The following is a 19,521-nucleotide window of genomic DNA, read 5'->3' on the forward strand; positions in this document are numbered from 1 at the left end:
CAAACGTGAAATTCATGGTCCCGGCGGCCAGTCTATCTGTAAGAGAGTAGAATAATAACAATTTTAAGTAAAACTTCTGATAGATATAGACTGAACTAAGTATAGAAATAATACAGATGATGCCACTCATGAGAGATTGAAAAAGAAGACAGTGAAGAGTCTTATACAGTAGTAGTGAGATCAGAAGAAGTTCTGAGAATAATCTAAGATTAAGATGAAGAGAGAGAGAGAGAAGAAGAGTATTACTATAAATAAACAGTAGTAAAAGAAGATTGAGAAGATATTAAAGTAGAAGATAAAGAAGTTAAAACTGATAAGTTTTTTATTAAGAGATAATAATTTTTGATAATACTTCTATTCTCTAATTAATTAGCAGAAGCTGATAGAGAAGAAGAGAATTAAGACCTTGTTCAGATCTTGAATACACTTCATGATTCAGAACATTGAGAAGACAGCTCTACTCTCTGAGTATATCAATCTGCTTATCACTGAGATGAAACCTGAGACAGCAGATCAGAAAATGCAGACTTTTAAGATATAGATTGACCTGGCTGAGAGAGAGCAGTGAGAACTCTTCTCTGAGAAGACAGTAGAGAAAGATTTTAAGATAATTATCATCTCAGATAAGAAGAAGAAAGAGAAGAATAAGAATAAAAAGTGAATTATAAAGAATAATAAGAAGAATGAGAAAGAGAAGAAAGATAATAAGTAGAAAAAGTTTTTTTCTTTTTATATTAGTTAGTTATAAGTTCATAACTATTAGTTAATAATTGAAATGAATTTTAAGTTTTCAAAAATTATTGTACAAGTTATAATCAATTATCAATGTCAGGAATAATATATATATATATATTCAACTATCATGTCACTATAATGTATAAGTATCAACATTTTTTCAACATTAATATTTATAATATTAATATATTTTTAATAATATTATCTGATAACATAATTTGATAACACTCTCTTTCATAATATTAATATATTTCAAGAAATATGACAGAGATTAATCAAGATTATTTATTTACTTTTATATATTAGTGATATTCAATCTGAGTTAGTACTAAAATTATAACTAAGCTAAGAAAGAAGATTATTTTCTCTTATATTAATTCTTCTTACACACATCTAGACTGGCCGGCGGGACCATGAATTTCACATTTAATCTCATTTGATCTGATCTCATACATTTCTTGGCGTGAGTCTCACCAGGATCAAGTCTCAAAAAAATCTGAAAATGGACCATTTCTGAGAGAAATAGTGTGAAAAATGACCAGATTTAATTCAAGAACAGTGAAATGAAAGTAATTTCTCAGAATAAACTGTGAAAGATAATCATTCTTTCAAAATCAGAATGAGACTGAAACTGAAGATTAAAATCAGTCTCATTTGATTCATTCAGTGATTGCTTATATAATCAGAATTTGATAACAATTATTGATAACACTCATGAAACAACTAAATACATTCTTGTGCAAGTTTATTCTTCACTTTCTCATGAAAACTACACTTCTCTGATATACTGTGATCAGAGATATTAAACTATCTGATAATTTCATATTTTACAATCATGAGTTTCTTGATTGTTTCTTCTTGTAATTGTCTCTGATGATAATGACAAATATCTTGACTTGAGTTGAACTTTCACTTCATTCTCACCTCTGTCAATAAAATTGTTAGAATATCACACATCATCAGTGCAACAGTTAAATATGTACTCTTAACAATTTTTTATAACTCTAGAATTAATTTAATATGTAAATTCATCAGATCATCTTGAAGATAGTGATCAAATTCAGTTTTATAAGTATATAGTCTTATCTGATTTTCAGTTGCAATCAATGTATATAAGTTCTGTTTCAAAGTTAGTATTATAGTTCTATAAGATATAAAGTATTATCAAAGATTGTTACTTACTAGAGAATTGTATTTCACTGTCTTCATATCTTGAATATCTGCTTGTTCAAATCTCTGATAGTTGATATTGTAGTAGTCTCAGACTAACTTAATATATAAGTCTTATTTCTTCTCTGTTCAATCTTGAGAAGTGTAGATATTAACTTAATAAGAGAAATCTAGTAGAGCTACTACAGCATAGTACTCTGTAAAAGATTGTTCAGTTTTACTGTAGTAATATACCAGTTTATCTATTACAGCAATAATAGCCTGCACTATAGCATCATCTCAGACTGAATTTCTTTTTAAGTGATTTAACTGCTTCTTAAGATGAGTAAATAAACTGTTATACATTCATCAGGCTGACTGCAGCATTGATGTATGAGTGATTGAGACTATCTTTGTTATTTTATAAAACTGAAACAGTAAATTAATCACATATTTCAACTGAGTTCACTTTATATCAGAAAGTTTCAATGTCTGAATCTTTTTCTAATCAGAGTGTTGCATTCAATAATCAATTATCTGACACAATTGAAGAGTCTGAACAGTTATCTCATATATTGAACTTCACTGTATTCTAATATTCTGTATCATATTCAGTGATGTGACTGATTTGTTTATTTATTAAATATCATGAAATTATTATTATTGTTTAGAGAAGGTACAAATTGTATTAACAATGTTTCAAATCTGTGATATTTAAATTATTAATCAATCTATTCAAAATTAACAGTAGTGTTATCAAAAAGTATTATTAAAAAGCAATATTAAAAAGTGTTATCAAAAAACATTATCTTTTATAAAGTGAATGTAAAAGTTACTTGAGTAATCACTTTCATCTCATTCTCATCTCAAGAATCAGTAATCTTATTATTCTTTATCTTGATATTAAGATTCTTTATCAGTGTTTATATTACAAGTTGAATCACATAAGCAATGCAGAGAATATGACCTTATTTATTATTTCAGAAATGCAAACCTAATTTTTGCTTCAAACTGTTCATCATAGTATAGTTATTTGCAGTATTATCAGTTGTAATTGTAAGAAGACTGAGACTAATATCTTAATAGTTATTTTTAATCACAGTCATTAATATCTCTGTTATATAATTCTCAGTATGACTACTGATCAATGATTTAAATTCAATTAATGTCTCTTGATAAGTTCAGTTCTCATCAATATAATAATATATAACTCTTATAAATGTAAGATTGTTTGTACTAGTTCATACATTCACTGTGAGAGATACTCTTCAATGATTCTTCAACTCTGATTCTAGATGTTGTATATTAACTTTGTAGTGTGTCTTGAGATTGAACTGAAGACAGAATTGATGTGAAATATGAAGATTTAAATTAAGCATTTGAAGAAGTGTTCAGAATTCAGAGTTTTCAATTAATTGAAGAGAAAGATTCAGAGATATATATATGTGAAGTAATTATTCACAGAAGTTATCAGATAAGAGTTATGAAATCAGAGTACTAATATATAATTATTTTCATATAATTTTCTTCAAATTAGAAAGTTAGTATTATTAAAAATTGTTATCTGATAGAGTAACTTATCAGCTTAGTAGTAATTTTCTGATTATTTTTCTTTTATTATCTGTATTCTAATGACTTCCGATGTTGAAAAATTTCTTCAGAATCATGATCAGTTTATAATGAATATTTCTGAATAAAGTTGCAGTGATTGCAGTAGAGAGATAACTCTTCAGTAATCTATAATACAATCTGTTGATAAGTATTTCATAGTTCATCTCAGTGTTTATATTGAGTTTTTCATAAATTTCATGACCTGGAATCAGATGTGAAGAATAAAGTGATTATTTATTATAATTGAAAGAGAGCATTCTGTATTAAATTATAAATAACATAGACTTTGTAATTCATAGTAATTTCTTGAAGAGTTTATGAATCTTCAATAGAAGTAAAAGAAGTAAAAGAAGTGAATTCAGAAGATATAATAATAATTTAAGAAAGATAATAATTTATTTTTAATAACTGATCACTGATGTGTGTAAGAAGAATTAATATAAGAGAAAATAATCTTCTTTCTTAGCTTAGTTATAATTTTAGTACTAACTCAGATTGAATATCATTGATGTATAAAAGTAAATAAACAATCTTGATTAATCTCTGTCATATTTCTTGAAATATATTAATATTATAAAAGAGAGTGTTATCAAATTGTGTTATCAGATGATATCATTAAAAATATATTAATATTGTGAATATTAATGTTGAAAAAATGTTGATACTTATACATTATAGTAACATAATAGTTGAATATATATATATATATTATTACTGACATTGATAATTGATTACAACTTGTACAATAATTTTTGAAAACTCAAAATTAATTTCAATTATTAACTAATAGTTACAAACTTATAACTAACTAATATAAAAAGAAAAAAACTTTTTCTATTCATTATCTTTCTTCTTTTTCTCATTCTTCTCATTATTCTTCACAATTCACTTCTCATTCTCATTCTCCTTCTTCTTCTTCTTATCTGAGATAATAATCACCTCAAAATCTCTCTCTGCTGTCTTCTTAGAAGAGGGTTCTCACTGCTCTCTCTCAGCCAGGTCAATCTGTGCTTCAAAATCCTGCATTTCCTGATCTGCTGTCTCGGGTTCCATCTCAGTAGTAAGTAGATTGACATACTCAGAGAGCAGAGCTGTCTTCTCAATATTCTGAATCATGAAGTGCATTCAAGATCTGAACAAGGCCTCAATTTCCTTCTCTGTCAGCTTCTGCTAATTAATTAGAGAATAGAAGTATTATCAAAAATTGTTATCTCTTAATAAAAAACTTATCAGTTTTGACTTCTTTGTCTCTCACTTTAATATCTTCTCAATCTTCTTCTACTGCTGCTTATTTACAGTAATACTCTTCTTCTCTCTCTCTCTCTTCATCTTAGTCTTAAATTATTCTCAGAACTTCTTCTAATCTCATTACTGCTGTATAAGACTCTTCACTGTCTTCTTTTTCAATCTCTTATAAGCAGTATTATTCACATTATTTCTATACTTAGTTCAGTCTAAATCTATCAGAAGTGTTACTTAAAATTGTTATCATTCTGCTCTCTTATGAAGCCTCTTCAAGGCATTATAACATGTCTTGTAATCTGTCTTCTCATGCTTGAACACCTTCTTCTTCTCTCTCTTCAATCTGTGATGGTGCTCACGCGCCTTGATAGTCCGCAGGACCGCAGAATATTTGAAGAGAGATAACATGATTAATTTTAATAAGTGTTGAAAGAGAGATGAAGACAGGCAATGATATGATAATAATAATAATAATGATAATCATAATAATGATGATAATAATGATGATGATGATAATGATAATAATGATAATAATGATGATAATAATTATGATGATGATAATGATGATGATAATGAAATGAGAAGTGCATCAGAATATATTATTGACTTATCAAATATAAAGAGATAAAGAAACTATTAACAGCTTTCAGAGATGTACAGAAACGGCTACAGTATTACATAGCAATATTATCTTTATTCAATATATACACTATTGATATTCTTTGTATGCATTTATCATGTAATCTATATCAGAGATACATGCAGAAAACAGATCTTTATTACTAGAAAGAATGATTACAGTGATTCTCTATTTTTATATTATAAAGATAAGTTATTCTCATTTCTTTGTTCTCTCTTTTCTCTTCTTCTTCAACTCATCACTAAGTTCAAGCTGATATGAAAACTATTAAAACACTCATAGAAACCCTCAAATTGAAGAGTATAAACTAATCAAATTTTAAATTCAGATGAATCAAATTACATTCAATAATACTAATTATTCATTCTCTCTTTAATAAAACAACAGTTGTGTCTTTCTCTCTCTCTCTCTTCAAACAAAACATGACTCATGAAAAGCAAGTATCACATCAGATCATAATGATCAACACAGCCTCAGCACACAGAACTGTATACACACAGTATGTGCTGAACTGAGAGACTGTGTGAGTTGCAAACTGACAGCAGTATTTCAGAGAGAGTCATGCAGTATGAGAAAGTCACAACTCTCAGTCACATGTGCAGAGAGTGAATCACTGCAGTAAGTACATGTACATTACATGAAAGTAATACTTTTTAATAATACTCAGTCTTTGATATTATGAAAATAGAGTCTCTTCATGAGATCTGTTTTTATCAGAAGTTGAGAAATCTTATATTTCTCAAGATCATCTTTGCACACCTTGTCTGTGAAATCAATGAAGAGAATCATCAATTTCAGTGTTCTGTTCTTAATATCATTCAAGTAGCAGCAGAGTTCACTCTGGTCATACTTTTTAAGTGTATGTTTTCTAATTATTCACATTTATACAGATATATACTGATTATTTATTAAATAATATTAAGATAATGACTTATCACAGTTATGTTATTCTCACTGTAAGAGATACACAGTTGATGATAAATATTATGAAGACTCTAAGAAGTGAGTATTTTGAGAATGCTGCAGCTCTGTGATCTTGATTTTTTTTTAATTTTTTTTTTCTTTTTCTTTTCTTTTTTTTTTTAATTGTGATTTTTTCTTGTGTTTGTTTTATTTTTTGTTTTTTGTTTTTTTTTGTATTTTATGTTTTTTTCATAATTAAAATTATATAAATTATGATCTGTGTTCAGAAAAGTAATGATATTTAGTAATACTCTCTATTGAATTTTCAATAAATGAGCACTATATTATGATATTATGTAAGTGAGAAATGATTTCATGATCTTATTTAATATCATTCTCAATAATGAAATCAGAATGAAAATGTGACTAAGAATTCAAACATATTCTTTATCTGAGACTAGATTTTTATTTGAAAAGTGAATCTGAGACCTTTAATATTTGAAATAATGTGATTTGAGATCAATGTAATGAACACAAATTATGATCAGAAGTAATGCTTTTAGACAACATGATAACTATAAAGTTTGATTCTGGTTTCAGACACAGTCACATGATCAGTCTACACACATCAGTGATCAGTTATTGAAAATAAATTATCATCTTTCTCAAATTATTATTATATCTTCTGAATTCACTTCTTTCACTTCTTTTACTTCTATTGAAGATTTATAAACTCTTCAAGAAATCACTATGTATCACAAAGTCTATATTATTTATAATTCAACACAGAATGCTCTCTTTCAATTATGATAAATAATCACTTTATTCTTCATATCTGATTTCAGGTTATGAAATTTATGAAAAACTCAACACAAATATCAAGATAAACTATGAAATAATTATTAACAGATTGTATTATAGATTGCTGAAGAGTCATCTCTCTGCTATAATTACTGCAACTTTATTCAGAAACATTCTGTAAGAAATCCCGCTTCTCGCGGATTCTTTACCTCTATTTCTATCTCTCACATAATCAATAGGGCTAGCGGCCCTTGGCTACACACAACTATATAGACTGAAGTTCATGAATACTATTCATAACTCAGCTTGAATGCTATTATAAATTTAATCTCTATATTTTATCTTTCTACTGTGAATACTTCTAGTAGTTAACAGTATATATTATATCAAGCTGTAAACATCTGAATAATCATCTATGAGCACTTATTCTTATATTTCAAGCTCACTCAGTCAGCAATCATCTGTTATGACTGAAAGAACTAGAAACTCACATGCTTCAATTCCTGTGAACTCTACTGCAGACACTCAGAAGCAGTCACTTAAATCATGAATAATCTCTATAAAAGAAGTCTCAGAGAACTTATCAATCACTTATGAAATATCATTCTCTACATCTGTGACAGAGAAACTCTCTAAATTCATGAATAAATTAATCTTAGTAAAGAATATTCTTGAGCATCTTCTATAAGACTAAGCTATTTTTCTATAAGAAATGCTTACTATCTGTAAACATTCTTGAACTGAGTCTCTAGACATGATCTTCAGAGATATTCATGAACTGAAAAGAAACCTTCTTAAGCTATGATCACTTAAGACCATCTATTAAATCACAATCTATAAAAGCTTTTACAAGTTTGCATTTAAAATTGACTTACAAGCCTGACTATGTGACATGAAAGATGAAGAAGCTATTATCTATATAATGACAGATCTCTATTACACTGAAGTCAAGAACTGACTGAATTATCTAGAGAATAATCATAAGAGATTCTGCTGATCTGTTCTTAAGATCTATTTAGAGAACAAGTTGAGAGACTCTGCAAGCTGAACAGAGAATATCTGAATCATGATTATCAATATTAGAAAAAGAGGTGAGAAATCTGATAAAGACTACTTATAATACTTCATGAAATTGTGATATGAATTGAGATCTGTGAAAACAGAGCTCTGAAACAAGATCTGAATAATGATATTTATAAAGAGACTGAATAAAGATATGTAGAATAAGCTCATTGAATAAGACTCTAAATTCTTAACTCTGAAGAAACTGATGACTCTCATTCACTGCTTACACATCACTGTGAGAGTCACAGACCTGTGAAGAGTGAATCATTAATCAGTCTTATAAGAACTAGAATAACAGAGAACAGATTTATCAGAAAAAGATGATAAGATATAGAGAGATTCATATCTGACTACTGAGCAGAGAGAGAGAGCTTCATAAGCTTCTATAAACAGAGTATATAACAGAGAGATTAAGAAAAAGAAACTCTGCTTTATTTATTCTAAATCAAAACATCTCTGCACAAACTGTCTGAATAAATTAAAATAGAAATTTAAGAAGTTATGAACAGAGTCAGTAACAGTCTTCTTAAGAGTCTTGAAACTGATATCTGAATCTGTTACTTCTCTGATAAAAATACTTACTTATAGAGAGAGACTGTACTGCAGTGCTACTGTCTTACAAGTATGAAAAGTATTGATGAACTCAGAATTTCAGATCACTGTAATGTCTCTAAAGCTCACAGAGTGAATAAGCTGAAAGATGAAGACTGAGAATCTACTCTTATAATAAGCAGAGTGTGAGAACTCAGATCTGAGAACTGAGAAACTCATGAGAGTCATCTTTGAATTACAAGATCTCTCTGAAATCTGGAGAAGATTTATAAAAACTGTGATTATTACAGATATCACAGATAATATGTACTTAAGACTTGTATAACTTTAAAGACATAATTCATATATAGCTGTCTATAAGTCAGGTTTATACTTCTGATAAGTGTTGACAGACTTACTTACAGAGATAGAATCAGTTAATAGTGTAGGGTTAATTAGAGAAGACAAGCTCATTTATATAATAACTTTGTGAGTGTCTGAGAATCTTGTGATCATGAAAACTGAGCTTCAGATATCAGAGAAATATCAAGATCTTGCAGAGATGTTCAGCTTAGTAAAGACAGCTGAGCTTTCTTCTCACTGTAAGAAGAATCTGATAATAGATTTAATAGAAGAGTAGAAACTCTTCTGAGAATCAATCTATAAGCTCTCTCATTATGAGACAGAGATCTTATAAACCTATGTGAAGAAGAATTTAAAGAATAACTTTATTTAACTTTCACAGATCTCTGTGAGAGTCTCTGTAATATTTATAAAGAAGAAGAATGAAGATCTCAGATTGTGTGTAAACTACTATAATCTAAACTTCAAGATAATAAAGAGTCACTACTCTCTGTCTCTGATTAAGAATGTAATTAACTGTCTCACAGAAGCTGTCATATTCACATAACTGAATATAATTAATATATATACACAGCTGTGAATACAGTCTGAGAATGAATAAAAGACTGTCTTTAGAACTATACTGAGATTGTTTAAATATCTAGTAATATCTTTTGATCTGACTAATGTCTCTGTGATATTTCAGTCTTTTATTAATAAAACACTTCATGCATATCTGAATGTCTTTGTGATAATATATCTGAATGATGTGATGATGTACTCTGTGAAGAAGAAAGAACACACTGAGTATATATAAAGTGTGTTGAAGATCTTAGATGAGACAGAACTGTATATTAAGCTTATGAAGTACAACTTCAGTACTCACTGAATTAATTTCCTAGAATATATAATCACTGTAGATGATATTCAGATAAAATCTTTGAAAGTTAAGACTATTCTATCATAATTAGAGTTAACTAGTATTCATAAGACTCAGATCTTTCTAATCTTGTAAATTTCTATAAATAATTTATCTTTGTATTTGTGAGAATCTTCTTAACTCTTATAGATATACTGAAGAATGAAAATAAGAAGAAGTCATTCTATAAATGAAGAATGAAAAGATTGTTGAGAAGAGAGAACTGTGAGAACTTTCTTATCTCAGAAGCTTACAGAGTCTTTGTAAGATTGAAACAGATATTTATAAATACAGTAATACTGTTTCACTTTGATTTCTTACTCTTAATCAGATTGAAGATGAATATCTTCTTCTTTACAATTTCAGAAGTAGTCTTATAACTACAGTTAAATGAGAACTGAGTTTCAGTAGTCTTTTTCTTATTAAAGATACAACTTATGAAGATTAACTATAACATTTATAATCAGAAGCTTCTTATAATAGTGAAATTCTTTCATCACTAATGTCACTACTTTAAGAGTCTTATAACAGTGATTACTGTTAAAACTGATTATAATAGCTTATAATAGTTTACTTCAATTAAGAAACTCTTACAGCAGCAGATTTACTGAGCTCAGAGACTGAGTGAGTTCTGATTCAAGATAGAACATATTAAGAGAACTAAGAACTCAGTGAATGAATTCTCTCACAGATCAGACTATGTTAAGAAGATTAGAGTGACAGACACAGAGAGACTAGAGAAGACAGAAAAGCTTCACAGAATGCTCAGACTGAGTGTTATGAAGAGATTGACTGAAGAGTCTCTCAATCTCTTATAAGACAAGAAGAGAAAGAGAGAGAAGAAGTCTGTATAACTACTTTCTATAACACTGAGAGTTAACACTCTGAGAATATCTGTGAGAATTCTTGAAGAGAATATCTATGATCTGAAGAGTTTATAAGCTTTGAGAAGCACTGTGAAAGACCTGATGTAAGAGAAAACAGAGTATAAGTCTTTATAAGATCTTCTATTCAGATTGTCTGAACTATAACTGAAGAATAAATATACTCAGTATATTCAGAAACTGCTTACAGCAGAGATTAACTCTGCAGAAATAAAGAATTAAAGAGACTTAAATAATCTCTTATAAAGAGAGAACTGAATTTATATATCTATGAATGAGTTTCTATGTATAGAACTTATTAAAAGATATCATGACTCTTCTCTAGCAGGTTATTTTACAGACACTAGAACTCATGAGTTACTTATAAGAAAATACTTCTAACTGAAGATGTGAGAACTTGTGAAGAAGATAGTGAATTCTTATACTATTTATCAAAGTTCACAGATAGTGCAGTTCAGATTATATAAAGAACTTACTTCTCTACTTATCTCACAGAAATCTTGAGAATAGCTAGAAATGAATACTCTTATGAGTCTCTCTGAAAGCAAGAACATATATAATACCTGCTTTGACAGTGTGCTGATAATAGTGAATTACTTCATCAAGATAACACACTTTATACTCACTTACAAGAACTTGAAGTTAAAGAATTTAACTTATATCTTTATCTACAATGTGATTCAGTTGTATGAATTGTCTATGAATATTATCTCAGACAGAGAATTAATCTTTGCAGAAGAGTTCTGATCTGATCTGATAACTATACTAAAGATCTCATAAGATCTAAACACAGCTTTTCATTAACAGACAGATGATCAGATAGAATATCTGATAAGTATATTAAAACAGTATCTGTGATGCTTTGTCAATTACAATCAGAATGACTGAGTGTATTGATTATCACTTATGAAGTTTATATACAATAACTTAAAGCATGTCAGCACAGATAAAACTCTCTTTGAGATACTTACTGAGACTTATTTATGAATAATCTTGATGAATCTGTAAGAGTACACTATAGAGTGTGATAATGTCTGTGAACAGACTGAGAGAATTCAGAAGATCTGAGAGAAAGTCTGTGAATTCTTGAGAAAAACTCAAGAGTATCAGAAGAGATACTATAACTTTAAGCATATTATAAAGAGTTTTAAGAAAGATGATAGAGTCTGACTGAGTCTAGAAAACATTATTATATAAAGATCTAGTAAGAAGCTGAATCTCTTATAAACAGAGTCTTATAAGATTATGAAGAAAGTTAGCTCACAGTTCTATAGATTGAAACTATTATCTAAATTATAAATATATAATATTTTTCATGTCTCTTTACTCTGTGAATATAAGAAATTCTTAGAAGAGAATTCTATAACTCATCACTCTATCTACAAAGCACTAGAGAGTGAAAGAGAATATCAGATTAAAGAGATTATTAACTCAGAGAAGTGAGATCATGAGCTCTGATTCAAGATTCAGTGATAAGAATATTCTGATAAGATGAATAAGTTCACTTGAGAATTATTCAGACAGATAAGATATCTGTAGAAGCTGAGACATGACTTTCATACTATGAATTCTGATAAGTCAGAATAATATGATCTTTGCTAAGAATCTGATTGTGATAAAGATATTAATACTATTATTTATAAACTCTAGTCTATAAAATAATGAGTTTCTACTGAGATGAACAGTCTGCAGTGTATACAAGAAAAGAAGAAATTATATTCTCATTAAAGCTAAAAAACAAGAAAATAAACAGGGCTGTGAACACAATCTAGAGATTAATAAAGAAAAAATAAAGAAAACTCACATTCATATTCTTAACATCTGTGACACTTAATCTCCTCGCCCCGGTGGCCGAATGGTTAATGCGGCCACCAGGTAGCGCCTTGGCGTGGGAAACCAAGGTGTGTGGGTTCGAAACCCGCAGGGAATACATTAAATCCGGAACTCAAGCACCTCAGGTTTCTAATAAATACAGAGGTGTACAAATCGCTTCAATAAAATCGCTCTATGTTCCTGGGCTGGGAAGTTATTATCGCATGTATCTAATTGTCACTCCTTTGTATTTCCTATGTTCTTGTTATCTTGGCGTGGTCTCAACACCTGTATTTCCTCCTGTATAACCAACACTTGGCCTGTATTTAACATCACGCAAGGACTCATTATAAGCTCCGCTTGCATATGAGTATAATGAAAGAATAAGAATAATAATAATAATAATAACTTAATCTTCTCATAACTATCAATTTTCTTCTTCAAAGAAGTAGAGAGTATTATATCTGTGATACAGACAATTGTTGCATTTAGTATAAAGACTGTCAGAAATGCACAGACTTTAGAGAAGCTGAACACCAGAATATATACAGTTACAGCAGAGTCTTGAAGACTGATTATCTGCATATGTGATCAGATATCTCTTATAAAGCTGTATCTGCTTTCTCAGTTATGCTGAAGTATTCAGTCTGAAAACAATTAAGATATGAAGAGAAGGCTCATCTGTTCAGATCAACTCTTATTATGAATTCATAATATTTGTATTATCTTGATTACTCAGATTTTGCAGGTACTCAGAGATCTATCTCTCATTGATAATGAGATTGTGAAAATGTGCTGTAGTGTAAGAATCATTGATGAGAAACCTAGACATATTTGCATATATCTGGTCAGAGATTGTGTGAGCAGAGAGAGAGTGATTATAGGCCTGCAGAATCACAGAAGACACTGATAACACAGAGAGCTTCACAAGAACTATCAGCTAAAGTCTGTAAGAAATTACTTATGAGAAGACTTACAGCAAAGAGAGAGACTATACTGCTTAAAGTCAGAGACTAGTCTGAGAGAGACAGGGAATTGACTGCTGACCTGAAGATCAGATGCAGATGCAGTGATAAGACTGAGAAGAATGAAAATATGACTGTAAGTGACAGCATCTCTGCTTCATCAGCTGATAAAAAGCAATCAGAGAAGTTATGAAGATGCTCATAAGAAGCTCAGTGATGATCAGATATTATTTGTAAAGATATTAGAATTGAAAAAAATTTTTATTCTTGAGAAGTTCTTGAATTAATATACAGACATTGTCAGAAATACTCTCTCTCTCTGTTATCTGAGTGAAAATACTTCATGAATGAATGAGAATACTCACAGTTTGTGAGAATGAAAGCTGTTACAGAAAAAGGAAAAAGAAGATAAGATTTCATAAACAGATCTGAGATATTTATACTACTCTAGTGTAAGAAATCCCGCTCCTTGCGGATTCTTTACCTCTATTCCTATCTCTCATGTAACCAATAGAGCTAGCGGCTCTTAACTATACACAACTATATAGACTGGAGTTTGTGAATACTATTCATAACTCAGCTTAAATACTATTATATATTTAATCTCTACATTTTATCTTTCTACTGTAAATACTTCTAGTAGTTAACAGTACATATCACATCAAGCTGCAAACACCTGAATAATCATCTGTGAGTACTTATTCTTACATTTCAAGCTCAGTCAGTCAGCAACTGTCTGTTATGACTGAAAGAACTAGAAACTCATATACTTTAATCTCTGTGAACTCTACTGCAGGCACTCAGAAGCAGTCATCTGAATCATGAATAATCTCTATAAAAGAAGTTTTAGAGAACTTATCAATCACTTATAAGACATCATTCTCTGCATCTGTGATAGAGAAACTTTTCAAACTCATGAATAAATCAATCTCAGTGAAGAACATTCTTGAGCATCTCTCACAGAATCAAGTTATTTTTCTATAAGAAATACTTACTACTCATAAATACTCTTAAACTGAGTCTCTAGACATGATCTTCAGAGATATCTGTAAACTGAAAAGAAACTTTCTTAAGTTACAACTACTTAAGATTATCTATCAAATCACAATCTATAAAAGCTTTTATAAGTTTGTATTTGAAATTGACTTACAAGCTCAGCTGTGTGATATGAAAGATGAAGAAGTCATCATCTATGCAATGACAGATCTCTATTATACTGAAGTCAAGAACTGACTGAATTATCTAGAGAATGATTATAAGAGATCTTACTAATCTGTTCTCAAGATCTATCTAGAGAACAAGTTAAGAGACTCTGTAAGTCAGACAGAGAATATCTGAGCTGTAATTATCAATATTAGAAAAAGAGATGAGAAATCTGATGAAGACTACTCACAGCACTTTATAAAATTATAATATAAATTAAGATCTGTAAAAACAGAGTTCTGAAATAAGACCTGAATAATGATATTTATAAAGAGACTGAATAAAGACATGTAGAACAAGCTTATTAAGTAAGACTCTAAGTTCTTGATTCTGAAGAAACTGATGACTCTTATTCATCACTTATAGATCACTGTAAGAGTCATAGATCTGTGAAGAGCAGATTATTGACTGATCTCACAAGGACTAGAACAACAGAGAACAGATTTGTCAGAAAAAGATAATAAGATACAGAGAGATTTACATCTGACTGCTGAGCAGAGAGAGAGAGTCTCATAAGCTTCTATAAACAGAGTGTATAACAGAAAGATTAAGAAAAAGAGACTCTGCTTTATCTGTTCTAAATCAGAATATCTTCATACAAACTGTTCAGACAAATTAAAATAGAAATTTGAGAAGTTACAGACAGAGTCAGTAACAGCCTTCTTAAGAATCTTAAAACTGATATCTGAATCTGTTACTCTCTCAATGAAAATGCTTACTTACAGAGAGAGACTGCACTGCAGTACTACTGTCTTACAAGTATGAAAAGTATTGATGAACTTAGAATCTCAGGTCACTGTAATGTCTCTAAAGCTCATAGAGTGAATGAGCTGAAAGATGAAAACTGAGAACCTGCTCTTATAATAAGCAGGATGTGAGAACTCAGATCTAAGAGCTGAGAGACTTATAAGAGTCATCTTTGAATTGCAAGATTTCTCTGAAATCTGGAGAAGATTTATAGAAACTGTGATTATTATGAATATTGTAGATGATATATACTTAAGACTTGTATAACTTCAAAGACACAATCTGCACATAGCTGTCTATGAGTTAGGTTTATACTTTCAATCAGTGTTAACAGACTTACTTATGAAGATAGAATCAGTTAATACTGCAGAGTTAATTAGAGAAGATAAGCTTATCTATATAATGACTTTATAAGTGTCTGAGAATCTCACAGTCATGAAAACTGAGCTTTAGATATCAGAGAAATATCAAGATCTCACAGAGATATTCAGCTCAGCAAAGGCAGCTGAGCTTTCTTCTCACTATGAGAAGAATCTGATAATAGATTTAATAGAAGAATAGAAACCCTTCTGAGAATCAATCTATAAGCTCTTTTATTATAAGACAGAGGTCTTGCAAATCTATATAAAGAAGAATCTGAAGTGTGGTTCGGAAGAACGTACTAGACTGACCGTGTGACCGTGTCTGGGACCAGGACCAGATTTTTTGATAGTTCCATTACCAATTCGACTGATCCCATTACATGCTTTTAACATTAGATAGTAGTCCCATACTGTCTCAGTGGGACTTACTGTCTACTCTTGTCACATTTTCCAAATGGGACCATGATTTCCACTTCTCATTTTAAATTATTTTTATTGCTTTAAATGACTTTAAATCTCATTTGAGCATTACCAAAAAGCGTTACTTTTTAAAAAATTAAAAATAGTCTAAAAAAAACCTTAAAATGTCTAAAAATAGTAACTTTATGCCAAGAATGGGACTAAATGGGACCAAATGGGACCACTTTCTCATTTTTTTCAAGTCATGGTTCCATTTTAAGATCTGATATATAGTCACTTTACCTGTTTTTTTGATAGCCAGTCCCAGCGGGATTCACGCCAAGAAATGTATGGGACCAGACCAAATGGGACCAAACATGAAATTCATGGTCCCGGCGGCCAGTCTAGAACGTACGACCGTCGGATAATAACGCGGCCGCTTCCGAACTACTAGCGTACGCGTACGAGTGTAAAGAGGCCATAGCGTACGCTAATTAATTTAGTGTACAAGATTACAATATAAGAAGCCGGTGTACACCTGTAATCATACACTGACTTAAGCAACCTTTGAATCACATCTGATAGCATGTCTAAAAACTGGTGAGAAGTGCAGACTTCTTCAGAGTGTGATAATTTCATCTATAAAGTGATTTATAGTTATCATGTCAGAGTGATTCTAGAACATCTCAAAAGATAGTATATAAAGAGTGATGAGTGAAAGAGCATCTGATTGATGCTGCTTCACTTGTTGAGGAAAAACTCCACACTCAGGTGAATACCATGTATGTGAATAGATGAGATGTGAGAAAGGAAATGAGAGCAGTGAACCAGATTCAAAGAAGTTCACTCCCTACTCAAAAGAAGGATAAAAAGAAGAGAAGTGATCATCACTGAAGTCATACAATGATAACAGAAATTATATAATAATATAGCAATATAATGATATAGTGATAGAATAATATATCAATATAACAACACAGTAATATAATAATAGACATCATATAATCAATAAGAAATCACTGAAATGAATATCTTCTCTAGCTGATACAAACAACACTCTTCTCTACTACCTGAACTGAGAGATATACAGAACCTCTTAGAGGGTTTACTTAAAGCAGTAAGAAAAGCAGCTGAGATCACTGAACTGAAATTGAAGCTTCATACATGTATAAGAATTCTAAATGAAATCAAGGTCTTGTGTACACAGTGACAGACTGAGGTGAAAGTCAAACAATAATTGATATTCACTGCAGATTAAGTATTCACTATAAAGAGCTTCACTGACACAATCATCATTATTAATAAGAATAGAGAAAACCAGATCTTAGATCTGCAGCAGAAGATTGAATATTTATACAGATAGATGACTATACTGAATCTGAAGATCTTATCATGATTGTTCATAATCTCTTCAGAAGTGTACATACTATCAGAGACTGCTGCACAGAATGAGAATTCAAGCATGAAATACATTAAGTCAGAAGATCTGCTGAAGCTATTAAGCTTTAATAATAACTGAAAAAATAATGCTGTAATCAGCTGACTAAGTCAGATGCAATTACATTATCAGATTGAATGTGAACTCACAGACAGACAGTCAATGAAATTTCAACAAGTCTTAAGATCTGCTGTGTTTCTATGCAGAAAAGTGAAGTCATTATAAATAGCTAATAAAAAGATAAATCTCACAGACTCAGAGTAATATTCATTCTCATAAATATGAAATAAGTTTTTCAAATGAATCTTGCATAACTTTGAGAAAGTGAATGTGTAAGATAAGTGTTACAAACACTTCACTAAGTGTAGATAAGTAAGTGATCTTATATTGTACTTCACACACTTCAGCTTATACTATCTCATATTGAATGAAGAGCTTTCAACATCTTTCTATTTACAGATCTTCATTCATGATCTTATATCTGAGTTGAGAGTGAAATGAAAATGCTTAATCTCACAGTCAGACACAGTGAAGAAAGTATACAATATTCTCATTGTACAGAAACAAGTGAGTCAATTATAACAGAAAATACTGTAATTAAGTATGTCTCAGTGAAGAATAAGTAATCAGACTTCTATGACACAAGCTACATATCTGAACACAATGAATCTAGATCTGAATGTCATTACTAAAGCACTGAATCCTCTGAAAAAGAGATTCTCTGAGTGAAAATCTTGATATTGTGAGTATTGAGCTTGCTTCAACTGCAGACATCAAAATCATGATACAAAAGATTACACTCAGCATGCACAGTTAAGAGAAGCAAGAGAGTCAAAAAACTAGCAGAATCAGTGAGCTCAGAGACACTCACTGATATTCTATAAAAAGTCTTCAAAGTGAAAGAGATGCCCGTGTTAGATGACTCTCTGAATTCTGTGAATATCAAGAGAAAGCAGGCTTCTGACTGGGGTGCGGGTGAGGAAGTGAATACTCATCTCAATGTCTTAAGGCCTGAAATGTTAATGTATAAGAGGCACTTGAGTAAGAATCAAGAGATGACTGCAAAAGTATTAGCAGACACAGAAGCTTCTATACAATATATTGATAATTATATGATCTGAAGATTGAAAGAGGTTCACTGAGTGAAGAATCTCTGATGCATAAGATTATCTGATAACTGATATTTGATATTACCTGCAAAAGTAAGAGTTTCCATGCACTTCAGAGAATAATCTTGCTATATTTAAGCACAAGAGCTGCAGAACATGAAATACAATCTTATTCTCAGACTCAATTGATTTCAAAGATTCAATCTGCAGATTCAATGATGTACATGTTATATGCAGTTGACTGATAGAAAGAAAATGATTCATACAATTCTATTAACTGATATGAGAAGGACATTTCATGCTTCTGATATAGAAGAATTAAATCTGCTTATGCATTAACAAGTAAAGAGAACAATTTACAAGACCTCATCTGAAAGCATTCTGTATATCATACAGGATCTGAAAGCAGAGGAAATCAAGATAAAGAATATGTGAGAGGACAAGTGTATGAAGAAGCTTCTGAAGAAGCATAGAAAGATCTTTTAAACAGATCTTTCATCAGAATTGCTGCTGAAACAAGGATTCATACATGAGATTGACATGAAGAATGCAAAATCAGTCAATCAGAATGCATACTCTCTGTCACAAATGCATCTTGAAGAACAGAAGCATCAGATCACAGACCTTCTAGAACATGATCTTATATAATTCTTATCAAGTGTGT

The 19,521-nt window shown here is 30.3% G+C and overlaps 1 protein-coding gene across 1 annotated transcript; it reads left to right on the forward strand.

The window, feature by feature from the left end:
* Window positions 1-6,065: 6,065 nt before the first annotated feature.
* On the forward strand, window positions 6,066-6,636 carry BDCG_17830 (uncharacterized protein; the record flags this gene model as incomplete). Its single annotated transcript, XM_045426884.1, has 3 exons — window positions 6,066-6,220; window positions 6,268-6,379; window positions 6,586-6,636. Coding segments are annotated over 3 exons (317 nt in total), but the record flags the coding sequence as incomplete, so codon positions are not given.
* Window positions 6,637-19,521: the final 12,885 nt, after the last annotated feature.

This window comes from Blastomyces dermatitidis (assembly GCF_000003525.1).
Source record: "Blastomyces dermatitidis ER-3 genomic scaffold supercont1.11, whole genome shotgun sequence".
NCBI classification, from domain to species: domain Eukaryota; kingdom Fungi; phylum Ascomycota; class Eurotiomycetes; order Onygenales; family Ajellomycetaceae; genus Blastomyces; species Blastomyces dermatitidis.